At 47.1% G+C, this 25,326-nt stretch overlaps 1 protein-coding gene across 1 annotated transcript; it reads right to left on the minus strand.

Annotated features, from left to right (window-relative positions):
• Nucleotides 1–597: 597 nt before the first annotated feature.
• LOC147133747 (FRAS1-related extracellular matrix protein 2-like) lies at nucleotides 598–24,191 on the minus strand. Its single transcript, XM_086013217.1, has 15 exons — nucleotides 19,189–24,191; nucleotides 16,814–16,903; nucleotides 11,538–11,690; nucleotides 10,245–10,475; nucleotides 7,060–7,185; nucleotides 5,540–5,791; nucleotides 4,043–4,192; nucleotides 3,825–3,875; nucleotides 3,499–3,624; nucleotides 3,294–3,412; nucleotides 3,098–3,232; nucleotides 2,909–3,035; nucleotides 2,537–2,724; nucleotides 2,325–2,471; nucleotides 598–2,164 (listed from the first exon to the last, which is right to left on the minus strand). Exons 1-15 carry the CDS (start codon nucleotides 24,152–24,154, stop codon nucleotides 1,643–1,645), a joined length of 7,383 nt encoding a protein of 2,460 aa, XP_085869343.1. The 5' UTR covers nucleotides 24,155–24,191; the 3' UTR covers nucleotides 598–1,642.
• Between the last annotated feature and the right edge of the window lie 1,135 nt (nucleotides 24,192–25,326).

Consider the following 25,326-nt stretch of genomic DNA (forward strand, 5'->3'; position numbering starts at 1 on the left):
TCTCTCTCTTGAAAAAAACTCGGTCTCAATGTTTAAATTTTAATTGTTTCAATTCTCTTAAATAATGAATGGGTTTCATTGATGTACACGATAAATACAATCTTGTTAAACAACTGTATGTTATTTTAGATTGCTTTCAATTGTATTTTATTTTTAAATTGTGTGTACATATATATATATATATATATATATATATATATATATATATATATATATATATATATATATATATATATATATATATATATATATATATATATATATATATATATATATATATATGTTTTTTTTTTAAATAAAATAATCACTTTCCAAAACATGCATTGTCCATTGTTGAGGTACATTTATCAAATGATTTTTTTGGGGTGTATCCATTGTTGCTGTACAATCATTAAATACCATAATAATGTACATGTTTTTCCTGTATACTTTGTTTACCTCGGCAGTTATCAAATTAAAAAAATAATCATTTTAAATTGGAGGCTATTCTTTCCCCAAATTATATATGCTACTGAAGGGACTCTTCGATTAAAATGTGACCACAAAAAACCCCCAACAATTAAATGTGACCACAATGACAACACTGTGCCAGCAACGTGTCCATATTTAATCCTATTAAATACAGTACCTTTTTTTAAAAAAAAAATCATATAAAAACACAATGTGAATTTCAAGTTTGTGACAGTCTTGTACACGGGGCGTGTGCATGGCTATGGTGTCATGTACTGTACACTTGGATTTTTAGCTTGGATATTCCTAGGCAAGCGTGAATCATGCAAATGAGTCATGTCTGTAATAAGATAGTTAGTTAGGAAGACTGAGATGTAAATAAACCTTCTGATGATATAAGTTATATGCGTATAATTGTTTCTCACAGTGACCGTACAGCAGCTTCTTCTTTTGTGTGTTTACACTTCACTTCAAGTCTACACAATGATAAGAATGTGATGAAAATTCGTATTTGAACAACAGACAACAGTAATATAGTCAAAGAAAAACTCAAAAATAGAAGCACACAATCCCGTTCAAAGTGAAATATAAAATGTAAACACGAGATTGACTGTAAAGAATTATTTATTCCCTGTTTGTTTTTGATGGCTCATGTTGCAATAAATGCAGTCCATGTGGCATATTGGGACTTTCTCAGACAATCCTGCCCCGTTTAAAATTAAGCACTGTCGAACATGAGCTAATTAGGATAAAGTGATACTTTTCAAGGAATAAGTGTTGATTTTCCAAAAAGTTGGATTTTTGTATACTACCAGTTAAATATAGAAATATGTATTTTTAAATATTCTTGAAAAAAGCTGTAATTTTTGACTATGATATTAGGACTTTCTTTCATGAAAAACGGCAGCGTTTTGACAAGTTTCAACTTTTTCCACATGAATTTTTGACAATTCTGACACTGTTGTAATATTCCACCTTTTTTCATGTAAATATGGATTTAAATCCTGTAACACTCTTTTTACCTTAAAAAACGATTTCAATCTTAACACTATATATTTTGATAGGAATATTTTGATTTTGATTTCTTGCAAAAAGGGACCCTTTCCTGAAAAAATGTGACTTCATTCTCAGAAATGTACGAAAAAGCAACAAAGAAGGTATCAAATCCCTCCCTGGTGTCTTTTGATGCGCGTCAGACCTCGGAGCCGCCGCGGCAGCGGTGCATCCTGACCACCAAGATGGGCTCTGAGCTGAGCGAACCTTTGAGGGTTTCCGGTACGCCGTCCCGCCCGACGTCGCCTTTGCCTCTGGAGCGCACGGCCAGCGTCAGCACGCCGGCCGTCAGTACCAGGAGCAGCACGCCCGCCAGGGCCACCGTCGCGGCGCGCTCCACCCCCTCGCCGCCCGTCGGCTCGCCCGCGTCCGCCCCGTGGGAGGACGATCGGGAGGCGGACCCTGCGACCGCCGGCCGTTTGGAGCGATCCAGGGCGACGTGCATGATGTTGGTGCCGCGGTTGTCGTCGGAGCCGATGTCCGCCGCCGCCTCGGGGTGGGGGGCCGGGGCGGATCTCCGGACGTGATGCCAGGCGCCACCCGTGGAGGTGACGGCGTGCCGGCGGGATTCCAGGCTGCGCTTCCGGATACTTCTCTTGGTGTTTTCCTTGGAGCGCACCGTGTAGATGGTGTGAATGTACCACTCGTGACCCGATGCCGCCTGGACAAAACGCACACATTGGCGCTGTTAAAAAATCAAATATGAAATTCAAAGTAAAAAGGATTTTCAAGAGGGGGGAAATAAAACAGACGAGGCGAGTTTTTCAGCAAATAACGCAGGTTTAGATAGCAAGTAGCGAACTGGCGGGGCAACACTGGACCTGAAACATGGCCCGAGAGTCCAGCTTGAAGCCGTCGGATCCGGGCTGCATCACGAGCGGCGCGGCGGACGGGTCGTCCATTGCTAGCACGGCGTTAAAATCCACGCCTCCGAAAACGCCCGCCTGGGTCTCTGGTCGGTCTTTGTCCTGCGCGACATGAAAATGATCAAAAACACTTGAAGGCTTCCAGATAGTCCAGCAAATTCCCTTACGATGATTTTGAATCTGTAGAGCAGCGCCGGCGAATCGGCCAGGCAGCCAAATTCAAACTCGTTGGGGTTGTACTTGGGGACGTAGCCGTCAGCTCCGGTGCACAGGAAAACTTTCTCGATGCTGCAGAAGAAAGAATCTCCGAGGTTCTGCGCCGGGTCCACCGTAACACGACCGTATACGGTGTCGCCTGTGGGAGGTGGCAGATTACGAGTCAATAATATCGTATCATACTTTGGGGAGAATCATATCAAATGCAGTACACTATATCCATAAAATGAATCGTGTCATGTTGTTGGAGTGAATGTTATCGTATCGGTCTCGGACTGAATCGAATCAAATCGTACCTTAAGGGACACCACGAGTCTGTTTACCTTCCGAAAAGGTGACGTCGCTTTCCTGGCCCGAGCTGACGTAGTCGTCAGAGAGCCACAAACTTCTTTTAGACAGCAGGAACATTTGCGCGTTCGGATTGAACTCCGCAGCCACAGGATCGCGCACCTGAACACACACGCTAACGCTTAGCGTCGTGACGCAAGACTGGCTCTTCCAGTCGGCCTTACTTGCTGGAATCGGATATCCACATCGAAGGAGACCGCTTCCCCGGGGCTGCACACGGGCGGCACCGAGTACTGCGTGTTGCGGGAGGCGGCGCAGGGGACCAGCCGGACGGCGTAGGTCCCCGAGTAGTCTCGGACCTGCGACCGAAGGCGGGTCGTCGGCGCTTTGATCGGTCGGGCGCGCGTCGCGCGTACTTACGGCAAAGTCGGACGCGAAGGTCCACCGCTGAGCGGGCCGGTCGAAGGTGGGCTCGCTCCTCAACAAGCTCAGGTTGAAGGTCAGGCCGGGGTGGTCCGAGCTCGTCACCGCGGACGTCCCTGACAAGACAAACGAGACATTCATTGACGGCCGCCGCAATCTTTGTTTCCTTGTTTGGCTATGTGTGCCCCTGCCATTGTCTCACCAGATGCTTGAAGGCGTCCCGCAGAGTGCGAGTGGACAAAGAGGCCCCTGAAGCGAGCTTTGGTGCCGAAGTTGACCACCAGGCGTCCGCGCCGGTCGACGCGCACGCCGGTGGGATACAGCGAGCCTGCGCGACGAATCCACAAGACAGACATGGTGTCACAATGTGTGAAAACGACAGACGGCCCAACCATTGGCACCTATGTGCTACTCGTATTACTTCTCAAGTAATTAGACAATGTCAAGTGTAGTACGAGACGTATGCATTTGTCAACTAGTGCCCAGTTTTTCCTGGATACGGTTGCCCGGACCGGGACTGCGGCGCACCGTGCAGCCGGGCCTGCGGGGGGCCGTGGACGCCGTCCCGTCCCAGGATGGCTGCGTCGTACACGGAAGTCAGGCGCAGTTCGGAGCGGAGGTCAAAGCGCGTCCAGCCGCCCGGGAACCGCCGGCGAGTGGAAGACGTAAGACACGTAGGCAGCAAATCGATGAAGGGTTGATGAAAAGGGCAGTTGACACACTTCAACTTGACGGGGGTCTCTCACCTTCCGCCGAGACGGGCTTGGATTTACGAGGGCGGACGGAGACGGTGGCAGCTTTGGAGAGGTCGCTGCCGCTGCCGAGCACTTTGGCTTCCACAAAAGCGTCGCTCTCGTCCGAGTCGTAGTCCTCCTCGCCAAAGTAAAACGGCGGAGCTGAGGGCCACGCAAACACAAGCCGTACATGTGCTGTCATCTTTGAGTGTTAAAGGTTGCCGGGCCCTGGTTGCCAAGGATTGACAGGCGACCGCTTCATCAGTTCATGGCTCTTGTCAATGTTTTCGATACTTGTGCATCAGATACACTTGTGTGTGTGTGTTTGCATGTGTCACAGCCGGAGAGGCGCGCACACACACACACACACACACACACACATACACACATAGTGAGCGCCCCCTCCCGACTGCTGAAAGGTCTTTTTTGAAGTGACGGTTTCCTGAGGCGGCGGTTTCATCTTCCCGACGCTTTCAAGTGGGGGGAAAAAAAAAAAGTGACAGGAGGGAAAAGTTGATCCTTTCTCTCTTTCTCTTTCACGCCCGCTCATTCCTTAAAATCCGACACCATCCAAAAATATCTCTGGCTCTCTCTTTTTGCCCTCTTCTCAATTGTCAGCATCAAAACACTCCAGATTGCTTTCTGCTCGACTCTTCTCGTGGTATTTTTACGCCGTAAGTGGGCCACGCGGTGAGGAGATGTTCTCATCTGTAACACTCATCGTATTATCATCATCACACCCAGCACGAGCCCCACAAAAGAGGAGGTGTCCGTCTCAATATTTTTATCTACACCTAAGAGATTGTCATGGATGTTCCTCCTGCCTTTTTTTTTTTTTTTTTTTAATCCAGTTAGATTTAATTTGTTTTTAGAGCAGGTTTATGAGTGTGTTTTTTTAAAACGCTTCGCCTTAGTATTGATTAGCTTTAGTATTTGTTTTATTTATTTTTTTAAATATATGGAGCATTTGTCTCGTGCAAGATAAAACAAAAAAAGGGTGAGAGTATTGCGTAATCAAGTAAAGCAAACTACAATTTTCAAACAACCGTTTGACCTTTCTTCTTCTCTACGGCAGCAAAAGGAAATCCATTCGAAATGAACGCGAAAGCTCGTGTGTGATATTTAATTGACAAAGACGAAAACCGAGGACATTTTCGCTCTCGTTATAGCGAAGTGTCTAAACGTGAGCCGTAGTTTCAGTTAGTTATTGTTCCTTTTAAAATCCCTCTGGTTTGGATTTTATTTCCTTAACAAAAATGTCCCTTCCATTTGAGTTGCGGTTATTGTGTTAGTTGTCATGAACTAGAATAACCTCTGTCATCAGTCTGCCCGACGCCCTCAGGCCTCTTAGCTCCTTCAATTGTCTCCGTGCCTCCCCCCTCAATCGCTCCTTCACCCCTGCCACCTAATTTCCCCTCCTCGGCTCCTCAACTTTTCCACATTTCCCACTTTAGACATGAAAGGAGAGCGTGCAAATGTGCCGCGGCAAGCGGGACGCGGCTGCTTTACCGTCGTCCCGGTCCTCCAGGATGCTGACTCTGGCCGAGGGGTAGCGCAGGCCCAGGCGACCCCCTACGGGCAAGGCCAAGGTGACGTTGAAGCTCCCGGGGGGCTCGTAGAGCGAGTCGTCCACGAGCGGCAGGCGGCACGCCTTCTCCCGCTCGCCCTTGTCGAAGCGAAGCACGCTGACGCGCTCCTCCGGACGGGAGATGTAGTCCGAGTAGGACAGGACGGCGGTGGGCGCTGTGCCCGCGGCCGAGCCTGCGTGCGCCAAACAGACGGACCACAAACAATCGTTGGAAAAATATCTCTTTGCACCTCTAAAACCTTCTGTTCCATCAACGACCTCTTATGGCCGCTGGCGCTAATTGCGCATGGCTGTCTCTTGGTGCTTTCTGGCATCTATGCCCGAAATATGGAAAAAAATGTTGTCACAGCATGGGGGAAAAGCCTCCAAATGACGGCTGGCGTAGCGGTAATCTAATTTGCATACTGATGACCGTGAGACGTGACATGACGATGATGAGCGCAGGAGGGCGCTAACAACAAAATGTCACGCCTGACGAGGAGCGCCGCGCTAACGAGGCGAATCCGCTCATTGTGAACGCCAATGACCTTTCGGTGGCTGTTAACGCAAAAATCACAGCCTCGCTCTTGCCGCTGCGTTCAGATCGGTCGCTGTGCTGCCCGCATTTTAAGCAGACTTCAATCCCACACGCTAAGTGAAATCAATGAAATCAAACCATTCTATTTCTATCGTACATGCAAACAACACTACTCCAATAACATCGCGTAAACAGGGTTGGAAGTGCAAAGTTCAAGTTTTTTGTTTTTTTTTTTGCAACAAAATTTCAAACCAGCATTTTTATGACTGCTACTTTTTATTCCAACCATTTGGACATAATTTCAAACAAAGACAGCTTTTCTTTACAACGTTCTTTTGGCTGACCTGTTTTCTGAAGCTGAGCAGTGATTGGTCGTTATCTGAGCCCTGAGCAGTTGCGATGTCAGTTGACAGAAGTGACAAAATGGCCGCCCCCTGAGGTGGCTAAAAAGGCGTGGCTTTTGCTGCTTAACTCCTATTCCACAAACGCAATATTCATCAACTAGTGGGCCTGCTGGGAACATATTCTTGAAAAAAAAAAAAAAGTTTGGGTAGATTTACTCTTTAAAGCAATGTCAACACGTATCATATAAATTTTTGGGCGTCCACAATTTTAAAAAACTTTTACATTTGAAAAAAACAAAAGAACAAAACTCACTTGTGGTAATTTCTATAATAATTTACCGGCATTATTAAGTAATTAGTTTATAATGATTTAATACTGATGCTGTGTTGATTTCGTGATGACATACACTGTAAGGTAAAAACAGCCGCAGCCTGGTGTTTAGTTGAGCTGCGGCATTTATTTATTCAAGTGGGCAACACACCTGCTGATTACTATTCAAAGCCAGCTTATTTGAGCTTGCGACGCCGCGAGTGTTCGGTGGCCTCATAATAAACGAGGTAAGGCGTTAAGCGTCCGTACCCTGCTGCGTGTAGCAGAGCACCATCAGCTCCTCACTGACGTCGCCGCTGCGATGGACGGGGACGGACAAGTGCCCCGCGTCCTCCTTTACCGACAGCACGGCCTCGGGGAAGAAGACGCTCGACTCTAAAAGGAGAAGAAGCATTTTTTTTTGGCCATTAGCCAAATAGCAATAATAAGAAAAGGGCATTTCCAACATGACTCCTGGGAGGGTCCAGTCAAGAAGGAGGCGGTCGGAGTGAAGGGAGAGGAAAGTGTATGGGGAAGGCAGGAGTGCTGTAGGGGTGACACATTCTGCCCCCCCAGCAGGCTTCGTGCACGTACGCACACGGGCACAGTAGTGCTGCTTTTTAGCCAAGTGGGTCAAGTTCACCTCCGTGAGGAAAACAGCGCTGTCGCATTCAATATTTCATGAGGGTGAACGAGAGGAAACAAAGCGGGCACGTTCGCTTACAACGTTGCCACAGTCTGGAGAGCTTTTGTTCCATTGTTTTAATTTCACAACTTGTTTTTCTTGTATTTCTAATGTGCTAAACGCTAATGAGATCCAAGTGAACACCGGAGAAGTCCAAATGATATAAAACCATGTCAAGTACATCATTTAAATTAAAGCCAATACAGCGGAATGGTGACCTGCTAATTGGGGCACGGGCTAATTGTGCTAATAAAAGCTCATTGAGACCAGAGCCAATTAAGTGACTAACAAGCTCAGATGAAAGCTAATTGTGCCAAAAGATGAATGCCAAGCAAAGTGATGAACAAGCTAACAGTGATGACAGCTAACCGCGCCAGAAGCAAACTGAAACCCAAACAAAGTGACTAACAAGCTAACTGAGGTGAGAGCTAACTGCGCTCAAAGCTAATTGGAACCCAAACAGCGTGACTAACAAGTGAGATGATAGCAAAATGTGCTCAATGCTAATAGAGATCCAAATGAACTGTGGAAGATGCCATGCGAGATAAAACAAAAACGTCGACCGATAAATCAAATAGATTGGAGCCAAATGCTCTCTTACTTTTTGAGACATGAGCTAAGTCTGCTAAAGGCAAAGCTTTGTGAGTGATGTTTTGTTTTTTGTTGGTGTTTGTTGTTTTGGTGTCTTCCCTTTCACATATGACGTCGCTGACATTTACAAGAAAAGTGATTCCCAGTTGGCCCCTCAGGCTTTTGTGTTTGTCAACAGGGAGGTAAAAAACCCAACATGGCACTTGATATTTGATTTCTTTCTCTCATTTTTTTTTGAAACTTCACTTATTCAAACAAGGCAATTGAGAACAGAGTCTCATGCAATTCTGACCAGGCTGTAGACAGCAGACTAAAACGAAGAATCAAAATCAACCTTTTTCTTGACTAGACCAAAAGGAGTATTACAAGAATAAAGACCTCTTTTTTTTTTCCATAGTAGAGGTAGTGTAGAATATGTTGCTATTTTTCCAGAATACATTATTGTCCTATTATTGGGGAGAATATTTGGAGACTTTCCCAGGAACAAAAGCAATATGCACTTTTCTTCCCACGTTGACTTCAATATCAGAATATGACGTCTTTAGATTACCAATTCTCATCCTTACGAAATACATCTTTTCTGTTGCGAAAATGACGACTTCCTATTCTTGAAAAATAAGCAAATAATTAAGACACAACAATACATTTTTTCCCCATACAAATTAGTTATCGTAACATTGTACCTTTTTTTAACAGAAGAATCAAATTCTGAATTCCTATGGTACTCGTGGTAATTTTGTTTAACTGGCGTTAAGATTATGAGCGGGCTTCTGGATAACATTTTTTAACTTTTGACCCCAAAAGTTTGTGACACCCCGCCAAAAAATGGCAACTTGATGCTCTTTCAATTGACCAGCTGTTATTATGTTTCCATCGGCCTTCACATTATCTCTCGTCGTTAACTCTCTCTGTTTTTTTGGGGGTTTTTTTGTCCGCGGTCAGAGCATTTTTGGCACCGAGTTCAAACGTCTTCAACTTAACAGCAAGCCTGCCGCCCTTCATGTTTTTCTTTCTCTCTTGAGTGGAATATTTTGGAGTTTTTTTTTTTTTTTTTTTTTTTTTAGCGCGCCATAAAGCGAGCTGATGTTCCATCCCGTCGACACGCGCTCTCATCATCATCCTTCTGGCGTCCAACTTTGTCTCCCCCGTGACTTCATTACTCGCTGGCCTGTGAAGATTGTCTAATGTGACAGAGACGCACGCGTCACTCGGAGGGAGCCGCGCTTCGGCTTTGGAGGCCAACGTACGTCCGCGGGGCAGCCGCGGCTTCTCCTCGGCCCTAAACGTAACAACTCCCAGCTTCGACGCCGTGTTGTTTTCAATTAATGAGCATCTCCAAGTGTAAAACTATCCTCCGCTTTCTTACTGTCTGATGTACTTTTTATGGTAATATGTAAAACTGCACAGGCAAAGTTTTGGGCTGTGTTGGGAAACACTCCAGATTTTTCGGTGCGATTTAAGTGTGTAGTGTTCCCTCGAGTAGTCGCATACTTTTTAGGGCTAACTTATCCTGCGTTACCCACTGAAAAATAAACTCCCCTATTCTCTATTTCGGTGTTTTTCAAACTGTGTGCCGCGGCACACTGGTGTGCCGTGAGATATTGTCAGGTGGGAAATTATCTCATTTGGGCGCATGTGCGGTCTAGCGTAATCATGTCTTTACTACATTGTCTACATTGTAGTACTCTTCCATACCAGCAGGTGGCAGCAGCAGCAGCAGGTAGCCAATTGTCTTTTTTTAGAGACAAGCGAATTAGTGACGCATGTTAGTTCTTTGACGCCATCTTGCTGCCAAGAAGCTCTGCTGAGATTAAGGAGTGCGCAATGAGTGAGTGATTCCAACTGCAGACATAACTCGGTATTCGCATGTCCTACTTTTTTGGATGATTCAGTTTGCAACTATTTCCCCCCCCCCCGAGTTCAATTCTGTCCTGGTTTTTAAAGCCTACACACACGAAAAAAGTGTGTCCTGGCCACACTTTTTCCAGAATTATGACAATCATTTTGTATGTTGCATTAGCCTCAGTTTAAGAAAAAAATCCTGCTAGTAGCTTCAGATCTATCTGCTATCTTTTGACTTTGGTTAGCTGTCATCTCATTTAGCGTTTAGCTAGCTTCTCCGTTAACATTTTGCGGCAGCTATCTTCCAAAATTGACAGTTTCTTGCTTTCGCTCTCACCGTCATGGGGGTCCAGGATCTCCACGGTGGCGGCGGCGGGGAATTCCAACGCCGCCATGACGGGCGCCGACAGAAGGATCTGGAAAGTCTCGGCCCGCTCGTACTCGCCGTCCGCGAGTATCTGGACCCACCAGGAGGCCCTGGTCTGGCCCGGGTTAAACTGGACCTGCCTCTGGGACTTGCCCCGGAAGTCCAGGTCCTCCTTGGCGCTGCCGTCCTCAGTACCGATCCCTGGAAAGAACACCGGCAGAAAAAGATTGCTTGGCAACCCCCTCCCACGTTAAGTGTCGGATTAATTTGCCCCCGAAGGCATTTAAGAAAATGATTCCAGACGCAACGAGAGAATCTTTTCCTTCTTCTCATGGGGTGAGCCATCAAACGCATGAAATGTGCGAGGTATTTAGGAAGGAGGGAAGGACACTAAGGCAGGGAAGCTAGGGAGGCATTTGGGAAAGAGGGGAAGGATTGAAAGAAGAATGAAGGAAGAAAGCCGGGAAGGAAAGAAGTGAGAAAGCTGAAAGGAAGGATGAAAGGAAGGAATGATGTGAAGGGAGGAAGGTATTTAAGAAGGAATGAAGGAAGGATGTAGCAAGGGACATATTGAGGGGAAGGCTGCAAGGAAGGAGGGGGGGCAAGAAGAAAAGGAAGGAGGCATTTAGGAAGGAAGGAAGGAAGGAAGGAACGGTGAAAGGAAGGAAGGACAGCGATTTCGGAAGCTATGGCGAAATCTAGGAAAGAGGGAAGGGTTGAAAGAATAGAGGAAAGAAGGATGAAAAAGAAGGGAGAAGATTGAGAAAGAAGGGTGCAAGGAAGGAAGGAAGGAAGGAAGGAAGGAGTGGTTTTAAGACTGGTTCTAAGGTTATGGTTTCAAGGCTGTACTTGGGTTCAAGTTTGGTTTTCAAGCTAGGGTTGAGCTTTAAGCTTTAAGGTTTCGAAAGTCAGCTTTCAAGTCAGGGATGGGCTTTGAAACGCCCGGCGAATGGCTTCGAGGTCGGGTTTTCCAGTCACAGATCCAGTAAGGCTTCAAGTTAGGGTTTCAAGCCCGGGGTAGGATTTCAAAGGTTTCACAACAGTACTATGCTAATCGTGGCTAATGCTAAATTGCCAACCCGACTGCCTTGTTGCTCATCAACGTGCAAGTCAAAAGTTGATGAAGGGCTAATGAAAAGGAGGTCACTGATTGGCGGACGGCTCAATTGAAAAACGCGAGCGTCTCGATGGCAAACGGCGACCATGGTGAGCGTCCAACTGAACCTGAATGTCATTTTTGCTGTTGTGCTTGTTGTCGCGGACCTACGAAGGAGGTGTCGCCCAGGTAGCCCCTCCTCCTCAGCAGCACCTCCACCAAGGCGTCGGCGTGGCCCTCGTCCACCGCGTACCAGTCCGTCTCCAGCGAGATCCAGCACCAGTCCACGGCGAAGCGCTGGCCCGGCAGCTTGTTGCCGCCTGACACGCAGCGCGCCGCCGCAAGCACAAAAAGGGACAACAGAGTATGTAGACTTTGCTGCGTGCGTATCCGGGGCGGAGCCAGAACGTGGCTAGTGGGTGGGCCTGAATATTTCTCTCAGCCAGCACAATCCTCCTGTCCTGACACATTGTATATTCAAATAAAATGGCAAACTAAACAATATGACGTTCGGATCTTCCCGAGACAACCGTAATTACGTCATTCTTAATATTCAATCAAATAAAAAGCACAAATTCACAAATAATGGACAAAAAAATGTAAAAGTATATATTTTTCCATGAATCTCACTTGGGTGGGCAGTCTCTCAATCTGGGTGGGGCTGAGCCACCCAGGCCCACCCATGGCCCCGCCCCTGATGCGTATATCTGTGCGTGAATTTTTTTTTTTTTCTGTGTACGTGCGTGCGGCCCAAATTGGCCGCGAGGCTTGAGGCGAACACATAATCTGCGCTGCAATTCTCGCTTGCGCTTTGCGGCGCCTCGCCACTGTTGAACTTTTCACCTCGCGACAACACTTCAAGTCTGCTTTGACTTTTTTTTTTTTTTTTTTTCGTCTCCTGTTAGTCTTTCTCTCCTTACCCACAATGCAACCCTTCAGACAGGTCAAGCGTAAGTCTGTGTTATACATAATGGAAGCATGTAGCTGACACTCACGCACGCACACACGCACGCATGCATAATTGAGCATGTTCCAGTTTAAAAAATGAATGACTTTACTCTTGTCCCCCCCTCACTGTGTATTTCAATAACTATTTTATAGAGTAGGTTTGTCCAACATTCTAGACTTTAAGCATCCATTAGCAAACAGAGACTGCAAATTGTCAATTTCACCCTCTCCCCAAAAAAAATGTGCACTTGCCTTCTTAAAGCGGAAGTCAACCCGAATATATTTTTTTCAAGATTATGCTCCCAGGGCATTTTGAAAAATATTGCGTTTGTGGAATAAGTGTCAATGCACTCGTTTTTGGCCATGTCTGGGGGGGCGTCCATTTTGTCCTCTGTCGACTGAAAATGACATCACAACTGCTCACAATGACCAATCGCGGCTCAGGTTCAGATAAGAGGTCAGTCGTGATTGGTCGCTGTGAGCAGTTGTGATGTCATTATCAGTCGACGGAAGACAAAATGGCCGCCCCCGGAGATGGCTAAAAACGAGTGCATTTTGCTACTTAATTTATATTCCACAAACGCAAAATGAATCAGAATGCCGTGTTTCAACTCCGCTGGGAACAAAAAAATACGTTTGGGTTGACTTCCGCTTTAAGGCTAAATAGTCTTCGAAGTTTCCCAAAACGCTTATGCTGGTTTGTTGAAGAATATACATTTTCTTTGGATGTTTCCTGGGAAACATTTTGTCAAAGCCTTAAAAACGTCTTTGATATTGACCAAAAGACACGTACGTTTATGATAGAAAAACGGAAGAATTGACACTGTCGTAAATGTTTACAAAGACACGTAGTTTAACGTTAATGAAAACGCGCATGCACATTTGGTTGATTGTCTTCTACGTTTGCAAATAAACGTACGGGAAGTACATTTTTCCTCGGTGTGTTTGAAAACCCGTACATTTGCTTCATGGACAACTTTGAAATGGTCTTTATAATTACAAAAAAAACACAAATCTTATGACAAAATGTTAGCTTCACTGAAGACTTTAAATTTTGACTTTGATGTTTACAAAACGACACATTTACGCCATCATGTTGCTACACTGAAGACTTTAAATGGTCTCTGGACGGTTGGAAAATAAGTACGTCTTACCTTGGCGTGTTTGAAAATATAACTAAATTTAAGACGATGATTGCCGTTGACGTTTACAAAAACACGTATCTTGACAAGAACACGTTTTTTACATTAGACTACACTGTCTGTTTTGATGTTTACAGACACAAGTTCGACTTTCCTTTGCTTCACAAAAGACTTGACATTTTTAGCCTAATTGAAGATTCTAAATTGTTGTCATACTTCCCGAGGAGAGCTAGCTTTTTTTTTTCCTTCAAAAAAAGTCACATATGAATTGATGTAGATTGGGTGAATCTTGAAGATTTTAGATTGTTTTATCTTTGAAAATGCCAAAATGAGCTGTCATACTAAACTGTACGCTGCGCGAATATTGAAGATTTCAAATTGTTTCATAATTTTCGAAAACGTGTACATTAGCTGTTGTACTACACTGTCTTCCCAGAATGTATTTTTTTACTTAAAAAAAACATAACGAAACAAAACAAAAAAAAAACAGCCCTGTACAAATTTCGGTGCATTTTGTGAATCTTAACGTCTGGCCTGAAGTCATTAGCGAGAAAAATAAAACCTCAGCGACACGTTTACCGCTACGTAGCTGTTTTTCCGGGGGTTGGTGCCTTGCTGGGGGGCACGTGAGCGCACCCGAGGGGAAACTAAAATAAGCGTGCCCCCCCCCCCGAGCGACTAAGTGATTAAAATGCTCATTTCCTGCAGTCACGAGCAAAGTTGTCGCGAGGCGTTTAATGATGCTCCGTTTTTTGTAGCACCTCGAGCGCGGCTCACGGGAACTGCAAAGTTTCCTCAGGTGTGCGAGTGCGTGTGTGAGTGTGCGTGTGAACGCTAACACCCAAAGGCGTTGAGGCGTTATGTTCGCGGGCTGACATTTCGGCTGCTATCTCCTTAATATGCCTTCAAATTCTCGCTGGATGCCATAAAAGCGGCGCGGCAGATTTACGTTTTTTATTAAGAGGCTGGCAAAAATGTCAAGAGAGCATACGACTCTCGCAGTGCTTTTTTTTTCTCCACGTGGTATGGCGAGGAGAGAAGGAGGGATGCAAGTGAGGTATCACTTTGTCGCGCCTTTGCGATGAAATACAAGTGAAAGATGCACCTCAAATGAAATAGCAAGGCAAATATGAATTATTGCTGCAGACAATCGGAGTGTGACAAGATATAAGTAATACAAGCAGTTTATTATTTTCTCTGGGGATGGGCGAGTATCGATACCGGGTATCGTATCGGGCTGATGCCGGCCTTTTTTCATTTTTTTTTTGTATCGGGTCCTCGTAGAGGCTGCTAGCCATCGATGCTTAAGGCAAAGAAAATCTGATATTGAGTAACTGTGCTAAATTTGTGTTAAGTTGGTCAAAAACTCAAATTTGTCTGTTTCGGTGCTTTCATCAGGTTTGGCAAAGACTTCAAATTGTCTTTGATGGGTATGAAAACACATATGCCACTGAAGGAAGACTTTACATTTTCTATCATGACGTTTGTGAAAAATTATTTACCAAACACACACGTCAGGTCCTCCAAAGACTTAAAATGTATTTGGGAAAACAAAAAATGTTATGTAGGTCAAAAACTCCAAATTCTCTTTGCCGTTTAGAGAAGCTCATTTTGAAAACATCTCATTTGGATGCAAAATGCAAATTTGAACCACTGCATGCCTGTTTTTTCTTTTATTCCTTTTTTTTTGGAACGCTAACATGCTGTTACGAAGCGGAATGTGCCGGCTCCGCGGGGCGGGGCCCGCAGGCACCAAAGATCCGCTCGCTAGTGGCGAGCTCCGCGGCGTTCAGGCTAATGAGAGCGACGAGGAGGAGGAGCCGAGGGCGGGCGGCCCTGCGGCCACGCGCGCTTGTCATTCGCTCACCACCGAGGCGGGAACAGGTCAAAAGCAGTCGGCACTCGCTTCCCACCGTCGTCTTCTTTTTCACACAAAAGGCGACGCGCAAATTTCACGTCTTAGCTGCGGAACGTGAAAAGTAGAAAACCGGGACTGTATGCGTGTTTTTGAAAACAACAGAGGCAATTTGGAGTCAAAGGTATGCATTTTCCGAAACATCAAAGACAATGTACAGTTTGACAAATCGGATGTGTGTCTTTGAAAACAACATAAAACAAAACAAAACAAAAAAATAAGCTTTCGAACACAAGAACAGTTTGGAGTCTTCACAGAGCCTGGCGTTGGTGTTTTTGTAAACGTCGAAAGAACACATCAAGGACAATTTTGAGAGTAAAGTACACGTAAACATCAAAGACGATTTAGAGTCTTTGACAAACCTGACGCGTTTTCCTGAACATGAAAAGCATGTTTGTCAGTTTTGACCAACATGACACGTGATTTTATCAAAACATCTTGTGTTTTTGCAAACATCAAAAGCGCGTGGTTTTGAACACATAAAGGACAATTCTGAGTTGTTTTCGTAAAGATCAAAGACAATTTAGTGTCTTTGAAGGATGTAACATGTTTTCCAAATCATCAGAAAGAATTTAGTCTTCGAAAAACCTGATGTGGTTTCGAGAAACAGCAAAAAGTATGCCATTTAGAAAATGTGTTTTTGTAAACCTCGGACAAAATTGAACCCAAGAGGGAACATTTTAAGTCTTCAGTGGCGAACGTGTTTTCGTAAATGTCAAAAGATAATTTATAGGTCACTAATTCTAATTTTCCCAAAACATCTTCAAAGGAGTACATCTTTTTATAAACGTCCAAAACGCTTTTCGTGTTCTATTGTTTTCTTGTTGAAAAACACCAACCAAAATTTTGGTATAATATTTTTAAAAGGCATAGAATTTCTCTTTTCTTTTTTGGTGATTTATTTCTTTTTTTTATAGTATCGACCGGCTGTGTTTAATACATTGAAGCAGTCGGCAGTGTAGACGTGAGGCTGAAAATTGGTGGCATTTGTTTGATCAGCCTTCGGCTTCAAAAACAAAACAAAGAATTTGTTATTTGGCTGTTGAAACAAGCACATGGATGTACTTTCCTGAGTTGTTTTTGGTTGAAATTGCCTCATTAGTGCCAAAAAGCACGTCGCGAGCAGCGTGGACAATCCATTGGACAATCCTCCTTTTATCTCCCCAACAAACTCGTCATCGAAATTTGGTTTCAGTGCCTCAGCCCAACGCATTAGCGCCACCGTGCAAAAACATGCTCCCAAAATACACTTAAAAAAAAAAAAAAAAAAAAAAAGAAGTGAGGCAAAAACAGTGAGTCATCATCTTAACTTCAAAAAGTGAACTCAATGCCCGTAAAGGAAACAACAACAACAACAAAAAAAACCCACAAGAAAATAAATAATCGCTGTGCAGCCTTCGGAGGAACTCATTCCCAATGCGAGAAGACGCGCTCTTACCGCCATCCTCCACGCTGAAGCCAAAGACGTCGGACGTGGCGTTCTCTCCCTTGCGCAGGACGTAGCACACGCTCAGATCGTCGATATCGGCTACCACCAAAAAGACAACGTCAGGGCAAAGACAAAAGTCAAACTGCGACACGGCGTGGGCAAAAGCGTTGCGAACTTTGGAAGCCTGCCGGAAGTGACGCAGGTGGTCGGTCGGGCGTGATTTGGGGGTCATTGAAGGACGTGAGAGTCCATTGGAATTTCATGCACTACTCAGCCCCCACCACTTGATTGATTACTCGTGTCTTTCTGATGAATGATGCAAGAAGGCTTTTGGGAATCATTTTGTGCTTCCTCATCAAAATCCGTGGGGGTTTATTTGCATCGGGAACCTCTCTCAAGCCCCTGAGAAGCACTCGGGCGGTCGGAGAAGCCGCAAACTCACCCCCGCTTTCACCCATGCACACGCACACACACACATATGCACACGCGTCAATGTTCGATGGCCGAGGGAGAAGCCTCGCACTAACTCAAACACACTCTCACACATAGTGTCACACGGTCTCATATACTCGACTGTAAACCTGCACGCCCTACATCGTACACACACTTAGAGGCGCTCTCTCACAACCACACACGCGCTTTCTCGCGCACACAAACACACATTCATTACATTGACACACACTCTCACACTAGTGTGCCTGTCCAACACACACTCTCACATCCCCACAAACACTCACGCGCAATCTCACGCGTACCGTCTCGACTCAGGAACACAACGCGTAGTGTCACTTGAACCACACACAAAAGGTCACGCGCACTCTCAAGTCACACGCACAGGTGCTATGTCGTATGTGAAGGGACAAGAGCACGTGAGAGGCGACCTGAAGGCACGTTCAAATCAGGATTTTGCCAACATTTCCACAGCGGCGGCAGCAGCTGCGTTTTTCACTTTGGTGAGAATTCTTCTTGCGGGCCCGCCTCGTCTTTCCTCCAAAAAATCATTCAAGCGGAGAAAGAAGCACGCGGGTCAATAATAGATGCAGGCGGCCTCCCCGAAGTACAAGCTAGCAACTGACGCGTTTCCTGAGGCGCGTGGGGACCAATCCATCAATGAATCAAAAGTTATTTGTGGGCAAATCGTTGGGAAAAAGAAAGCACACCTTTGTCCAAATTGTCCATTAGGAGGAGTGTCCCAATACTTTTGCAATCCCGTGGGTTGATGCAAATTCAAATATGAGAACAAAGTTGTTTTTATATCCATAAAATATGTCATCTTGCAATTATATATTTGTCATTTTTTAGATTAAAACATCAGAATGGGATGACAAGTCTTTATTTTTTTTTGTTTTTTTTAGCTGAAAAGTTGTTAAATTAAGAGGATTAAAGCATGTTTTTAGATCAAAGGTATTAGTACAAAAAGGGGGGAAAAAAACAGCTTGAATTTACCATGGCGTCATTAAAAATTATAAGGAAAAAAGTTGGAATTTTTATATAAAATTTGTGTAGTACAAGAACAAAGTTGTATACATCCGACAACATCCGAATAGTTCTAAACTACAATTGTATTGTAAGTCTAAAGTTGTAGCTTTTCATTTCAAATGTGGCAAAATGACAGGAATAAAAATATGGACACAAATGTATAAGAATAAAGCTGATCATTTTTAGACTGGGATGATGACAACGTCCATATTGCGTGTCCCAATACTTTTGTTAGCTTTCGTATTGAGTTGAGCTGCTCGGAAACAGCAAAGATGTCAGAACGGTGAAATATTGAAAAGAAAAGACTCGCGGGTGAATAAACACCAGCACCTTGTCGCTTTCACCTCGGTGACTTTGGTGACGAGACGCTGCCGCAAAAGCATCATAAAAAAATGTAAAAAAAAGAATAATTATATTAAGTTGCAATATTACAAGAAAAGTCACATTTTTAAAAAAGAACAACTCGGAATATCGCTAAGATCAAGTAGGATCTTTTTTTAAAATACGTCATAATGTTTTGAGAGTAAAGTAGTCATTTTTAAAATATATTAAAAAGTCAGAAATTAGAATTTGTCTTTTTTTTTTTCCAGATCAAATACAATTTTTCTCCTTTTAACGCTCCTGTTTGATTCTTTCCGATGACAGAGGCATCCAACGACAAAAAAAAAAAAGGGGGAATAAAAAGCTAACAGCTAAAAACAAAAACAAAAAAATAGAATGCAGGCATTGGCAGTCATGATTTTTTTTTTCAAGATTCAACGAGCAAGAAAAGCTTCCCTTTGGATAATAAGATCGTGCAAGCAGCCTCAATCAGACGTAGGAGAAAAAAAAAAACATACATGAAGTGACTTGAAGTACATAAGAGCGGGGAAAATGGATTAGGGGAAATGTAGCGCCTAGCTTACCTTGACTGAAGCTGTCCACCGAGTTGTTCCCACGACCCAAGTTCACCAGGTACCCGTGCTTGGGCGGCGTGGTGACTCGGAACACCAGCGCCGCCGGTCCGCTGTCGCGGTCTACGGCCCTCAGCTGCTTCGGTCCGATAAGGAAGCCCAGGTGGCCCGTGGCTAGGGTCTTCGGAGTGCGAGCACCCTTGTTCACCGCAATCTGCGGGACGCCGTTATCCACGGGTACCACGGTGATCTTCAGGGTCTGCGGCTGGCGGGTCTCGAAGATGGTGTCGGGGAACACGTAGAAATGCGAGTGGGCGCCGTCGCTCACGGTGAAGGAGAAGGAGTCCTCCGGCGACTCGCCGCCGTCGTGCACGTAGCCGATGAGGTTCTCGTTGAGGTCCTGTTTGGTGAAGACGACGCCCGCTTTGGATTTGTTGTACAGGAGTTTTCCATGGACCGGAAGCTGGGTGATGGTGAACTTGAGCAACTTGTCTGCGGTGTCTCGGTCCTCAGCGGTGAGCTCGAACGGCGTGATGAGTTTACTGTGGCCCTCGGTCACCCGCAGGCCATTGATCGTCACCACGGGTTTTTTGTTGCCTGCGTCCAGGATGGCGACGCGAAAGGTTCTGAAGATTGGATTGTAGCCGTCGGTGACTTCAAACTCGAAGCTGTCCATCTTCAGTTCGTCGTCTGCTTTGTGGATGTAGTAGATCTTGCTTGCGGCCAGTTGGAGCTGCGTGAAAGACACGATAGGTACCCCGGGGGTATCCGTGCACTCCAGGTGGCCCCGCACGGGCGCTCTGGTGATGGCGAAGACCAAGTTTTCATCAGGGATGTTGAGATCGGTGGTGCTGAGGACGTCGGTGGTCAGGGTGACGTGACCGCCTTCCTTGAGGGACACACCCTTGCTGACCACATCAGGGAAAACCGCGTCAATGCTGCCCACGCTGATGTAGAAGTAGCAGTCAATCAGTGGATTGATCCCGTCCGTCACATCAAATTTGATCAAGTCTCGGACACCTCCCTGGCCACTGTGGGAATAAAAAACAAGCCTCCCATCCACTTCCGCTTGCGTGAAGTTTGAGCCCAGTGTGATGTTCTCTGTAGACCCGAGGGGGGTCCGCCTCTGCAGGAGACCCTGACTGGGTCCAAAACGGATCATGTACACGAGCGAGCTGTCGTCTGAATCTACATCGGTTGCTCTGAGGACTTGCCCATCGACGTCTTTGGTCTCACCGACTTCCACCTCCAGGCCATTGTTGATTTGCATACTGGGGGTCTCGTCATCGACCGGGATGATATTCACTGCCGCCGTCTTCCTCACCGAGAACTTCCCGTCGGTCAGGACGAGCTCAAAGCTATCCTCCGTCGTTTCCGAGTCGTCGTGTTCATAAACGATGCTCGAGCCTCCCCGGATCTCCTCCAGAGTGAACTTCCTCAGCAAGATGGATCCAGTGGGCAGCTGGTTCAAAATGACGCCGTGTTTGGGCGGCGTGGAAATGGTGAACGTCAGCTCGTGGGCTGGCATATCGCCGTCACGCCCGTTCACCGCGTGGGCGTCCAACACCGCGTTCGTGCCCTCCATCACGACGATCTCCCTCAAGAGAATTTCTGGCGGCTCATCATTGGTGGCCACAATTATGATGGGAAAGAAGAGCTTCTCTGAGAAGTTGATGCCATCTGAGCACCTGAAGCTGAACCAGTCCTCCACCGGCTCCACGCCTTTGTGGATGCTCTGCACATAAAATATATTACCCGCCCGGATGTCACCGATGGTGAAGGCGCTGATGGCCGTACCAGACCTAGACGTTTCTGAACCGGGTGCAGGCGAGATGTTCTCCACGTAGCCTGTGTTTGGTTGCACGATGATGGTGCACAAGATTTCTTCCACAGGGGTGTCGGTGTCATCGGCATTCAAGTGCTGGGGACCGATGGCATTTTTGGCCCCTTCCAGGACGCTGAAGTGCACCCCGACTCCGACCTCAGGGGCCTGGCTGTCCACGGGGAGCACAGTGACTCGCACGTGGACCCGGTTGACCCGGTTGCCACCCACTGTCCAATCATGTGACATGTCAGTAAGGGTCAGATTGAAACTGTCCTGGCGAGAGGCGAGCCCAATCTCACCACCGGTGTGGGCGTAGACCACCACGCCGTTAATGACGTCTGCCTGCGTGAACCTGCTAGCAGGCAGGCCTTGAACTAAGATCTCCCCAATGGTCGGCGGGTCCTCCAGGATGAAAGTCGGACGGAGATCGTCCGTGTCGCCGTCGCGGCCTTGGATGACGTTGGTAGTGATCTCTGTGGTGCCATTTTCCAAAACGTCCACGCGAGAACCGACTGTCCCGTCGGCGAGGCTGAGAGTCGGGGCCTCGTCATCAATCGGTGTCACGCGGACTTTGACCATCACGCTCACCACGTGGACGCCGTCGCTGACGTCCAGATGGAACTCGTCGCTGGCTGTCTCCTTGCCGCTGTGGCTGTATGAAATCCTGCCTTCCGAGAGGTCCTGCAGACCAAAGGTGGCTTTTTCAGCCAAGTCAGCAAATGCCGCCCGGATGGTTCCGTGTTTGGGCAGCTGACTGAGCCTGAAGGTAATGCTTTGACTCTCACTGTCGGCATCTACAGCGTCGAGCTCAGCAAGGGTGACGATGTGCACGCCGCCCTCAAACACTGTAAAACCTGTGTTGGTGATTTGTGGTGGCTTGTTGTTAACTGGTAGGAGGTAGACTGTGAACACCCCCTCCACACCGTTCCCCGCCATATCCTCGACGCCGTACCTAAACTGCACGACGTGCGATGCGATGCCCAGCTCTGTGTCGGGCGGGCTGTACGCAATCTTGTGGTGGTTCACTTGAGCTTGCGTGAACTCGGTCACTTGGACATCAGGGCTGTCCGTCAGAACCAAAGAACCAAAGATGATTGGGTTGTTTTCGTCGGTGTCCGTCGGGGGTTGCAACACCGTGTACTTAAGGTCGCGGTCTTCAGAGTCCAAATCTGTGTAGCGCAGGACTTCTTTGCTGAACTCAATCAGCTTGTAGTCCTCCACCGTCATCTGCAGGGTGGTGCCGGTGCACAGCTCCGGTGAGACATCGTCGATGGGCAACACCCGGATTACAAATGTAGCCTGGCTCGACTCGTTAGGGGGGTCGTTGTCATCCTGGACAGTGAAGGCAAACTGGTCCATGACGGTATTGATGTTGTGAGGACCCACGTGCTTGTAGAACAGCTTCCCATCCGTGATGTCCTTCTGGAGCCACTCCCGCACCTCCTTCACATAGACCTCGTCCTCCAAGTTGAATCTCCACGAGGAGGGGTCCTCCGGGGCGTCTGACTGCCTCAGCAGCAAGGTGCCAATGGTGGAAAACGGGGCAACCACAGTGAATTTAATGGTGGAGTCCTCGGAGTCGATGTCAGCCGCACTGAGCGCAAGGGGCGACACGGACACCATCTGGTGCTTGAACAGGACCAGGCCAGTGTTGACGTTGACGATGGGTGGCTCATCGTCGGTGGGCACCACAGTGATGGCGAAGAGGAACTCCACGTGGTGTTTGCCGTCCGTCATCTTAAACACGACGTTGTCACTATGTGTGTCGCTGCCATCGTGCTGGTACACCACTGCGCCAGCGGCCAGGTCGGCGGCTGTGAAGCTGTCCCTGTGGGACCCCAGTACTATCAGGACGCCATGGCGCAACCCGTTTACCACCGTGACGCTCACCGCCTCCAGATTGTCCTCGTCACCTATCTCCAGATTATGACCTGTCGCCAGGGGACGGGACTGGCCCTCGTACAGCAGTTGACCGGCGTTCCGGGTCACCACCGGCGCCAGCGAGTTCATGGGCTTCACTACGATCATGAACGCAAAGGGGTCCGAAACAGCCCCCTCCGGGTCCACCACTTCAAATTCTAGTTGGATGATCCTCTCGGCGTCGGCGTCCAGTGAGGGCGGCTTGTAGGCGATCTTGAGGTCCTGCAGGTCCCGCTGGTAAAAGGAGGTGATGGGCAGGTTCTGGTCGTCGGTGCTGACGATGTAGCCTTCCTCGTAAGACGGCGGCAAGGTGACGTTGAAGAACAGCTCCCTTGGGTCCGCCTCCGCGTCATCCGCGGCAAGCATTTCGGGTGTTAGCGCCGTCATGACAAACTGGCTGACCTCCATCATCATCATGACCACGCAACTGGGCCTGGGTGCCGTGTTCTCCTGGCCCCCGTGAATTCGAACCATCAGGTGGAAATGCTCCTGCTTCACCAAGTTGCCTTCTCGGTCCCGGAGTTCCAATACCATGGGGATGTGGTCCCGGTTGGGTGATGCCCCCTGGAACGTGTGCTTGTAGCGTATGCGGGCCCGTGTTAGCTCGTCGCAGTCCATCGTCTGGGACAGTTTTCCGCCGTCCAGCAGTCGCCCATAGCGAGGCAGAGCGCTCTCGCCCGCCAACGACATCACCCCGCACTTGTACCCTTCACGGTTATAAGTGAAGTCCAAGATCTTGCGGTCTATGGCATTGCTGGTGCCCATCAAGTGGGGGACGCTCAGCGGCACGTTCTTGGAGAGCAGCTCCAGCTGAGTAAAGACCACCTCCACCTCTATCATAAAGGGAATGACGACAGTCTCGGTATGCGCGTCGTAGCGCAGCTGCAACCGCACCCGATCCAGCGCCGGGCTCCTGGACCCGAAATGGGTGTACGTGACATCCCTGGGGCCAAATTGGCACGGGAACTTCTTGGGCGAGAGGCGGCCAGGGCGCTGGGCGAGCGGGTCGTTGTCCACAACCATCACGCTGCAGCGGTCGCCCGGCCGCGTCTGCACCACCAGGTCGTTGACCGGGTCCACGAACACGGCCCGGCCCAGCGGCGCGCGGATGCGGTTGTTGGCCACCAGGATGGCGTCCTCCGACAACTCCGAGCGCAGCGCGTAAAGCGGCGGCTGCGCGTAAAGCTCAAGGCATGCTGCTGAGAGGCACAGGATGAGAAATGCGCACAACATGTCAGCAGAGGGCACAAAAACTACACAGTTGGGAGAAAAAAAAAAAGCCTCCAAGTGTGCAGGCAGGCGGCTTGCATCCACGCCGGCTGATGTGCCGGCACTCTCAGTACACGAGCGGCGAACCACACTTTTAACTTGAGGCACTCAGTGTTAAGGAGGGGGGTGGGGGTGGGGGTGGGGGTGGGGGAGGTGAGTAAGAGGGATGGTGCGCCTGCATCCTCCCGCGCAAGCATTGGGAGGAGACAGAAGGATCCCTGGCAGCCGATTGGCCGAGCACGGATGTCTTTCACAAACAGGAGGCGTGGTCTAGCCTTTCGAAACTTTACTATTAAACGCATGAATGTATTGTAGTGTAGTACAGTGGAAATGGATCAAGACTCAATGAGGACATTCGGGAAAATAATGAAAGCCTTGCACATGAATAAATTACTCAAGTGACAAAATTGATGTGAGGGTGGTGAGCCTAAAGCATGATCAAATATATATTAATCAAGATGTATGTAACAACTGATAAATTAAGTACTGTATTTATAAATGAACATGGATCATTTCCAAATGAAATTAAATGTGATCGAGAGCTACAAATGTTTTTATTTAAATTACTGTACGAAAACTAAATCTTGTTTTGAATGGAACAAAAAAAAAAACATCGTCATAAAAACAAATCATGCACGTCAGGTGAAAATGTCATAAAATAGAAATAATGATAAAAGTGAAAGTACTTTTTTTCATTATAGTAATAAAATACGCAAAAATGTCAGTGCCTAGGGGGAAACATTTCTTCATGAATAATAAAATAAAGTCAGGACCTTAAAGTCAAACGTGTCTTAATCATTAATGAAATACAATTCAAACCTTGCACAAAGAGTGGAAACATTACTTTATGACTAATCAAACAAATAAAATCGAGAGCCTGAAGCAGTTTTTTTGCTTTTAACGCATTCAGTGCCAATTTGGGATTGAATGATGAATCAATCAATCAATATTTATTTAACTCATTCACTGACACGGAGATATTTGTCTTTTCTACGGTCATAACCGAAAGAACCAGATCTCGGATACAAGCGTCCGAAATGGGTTTCCTTCGCAGGGTGTCCGGGCTCTCTCTTAAGAGATAGGGTGAGAAGTTGGGCCGTCCGGGAGGGACTCAAGAGTCGAGGAGCCAGTTGAGG

The sequence above is a fragment of the Filicampus tigris genome, chromosome 17, assembly GCF_054856515.1.
Source record: "Filicampus tigris isolate MCC_2025a chromosome 17, RoL_Ftig_1.0, whole genome shotgun sequence".
Lineage (NCBI taxonomy): Eukaryota > Metazoa > Chordata > Actinopteri > Syngnathiformes > Syngnathidae > Filicampus > Filicampus tigris.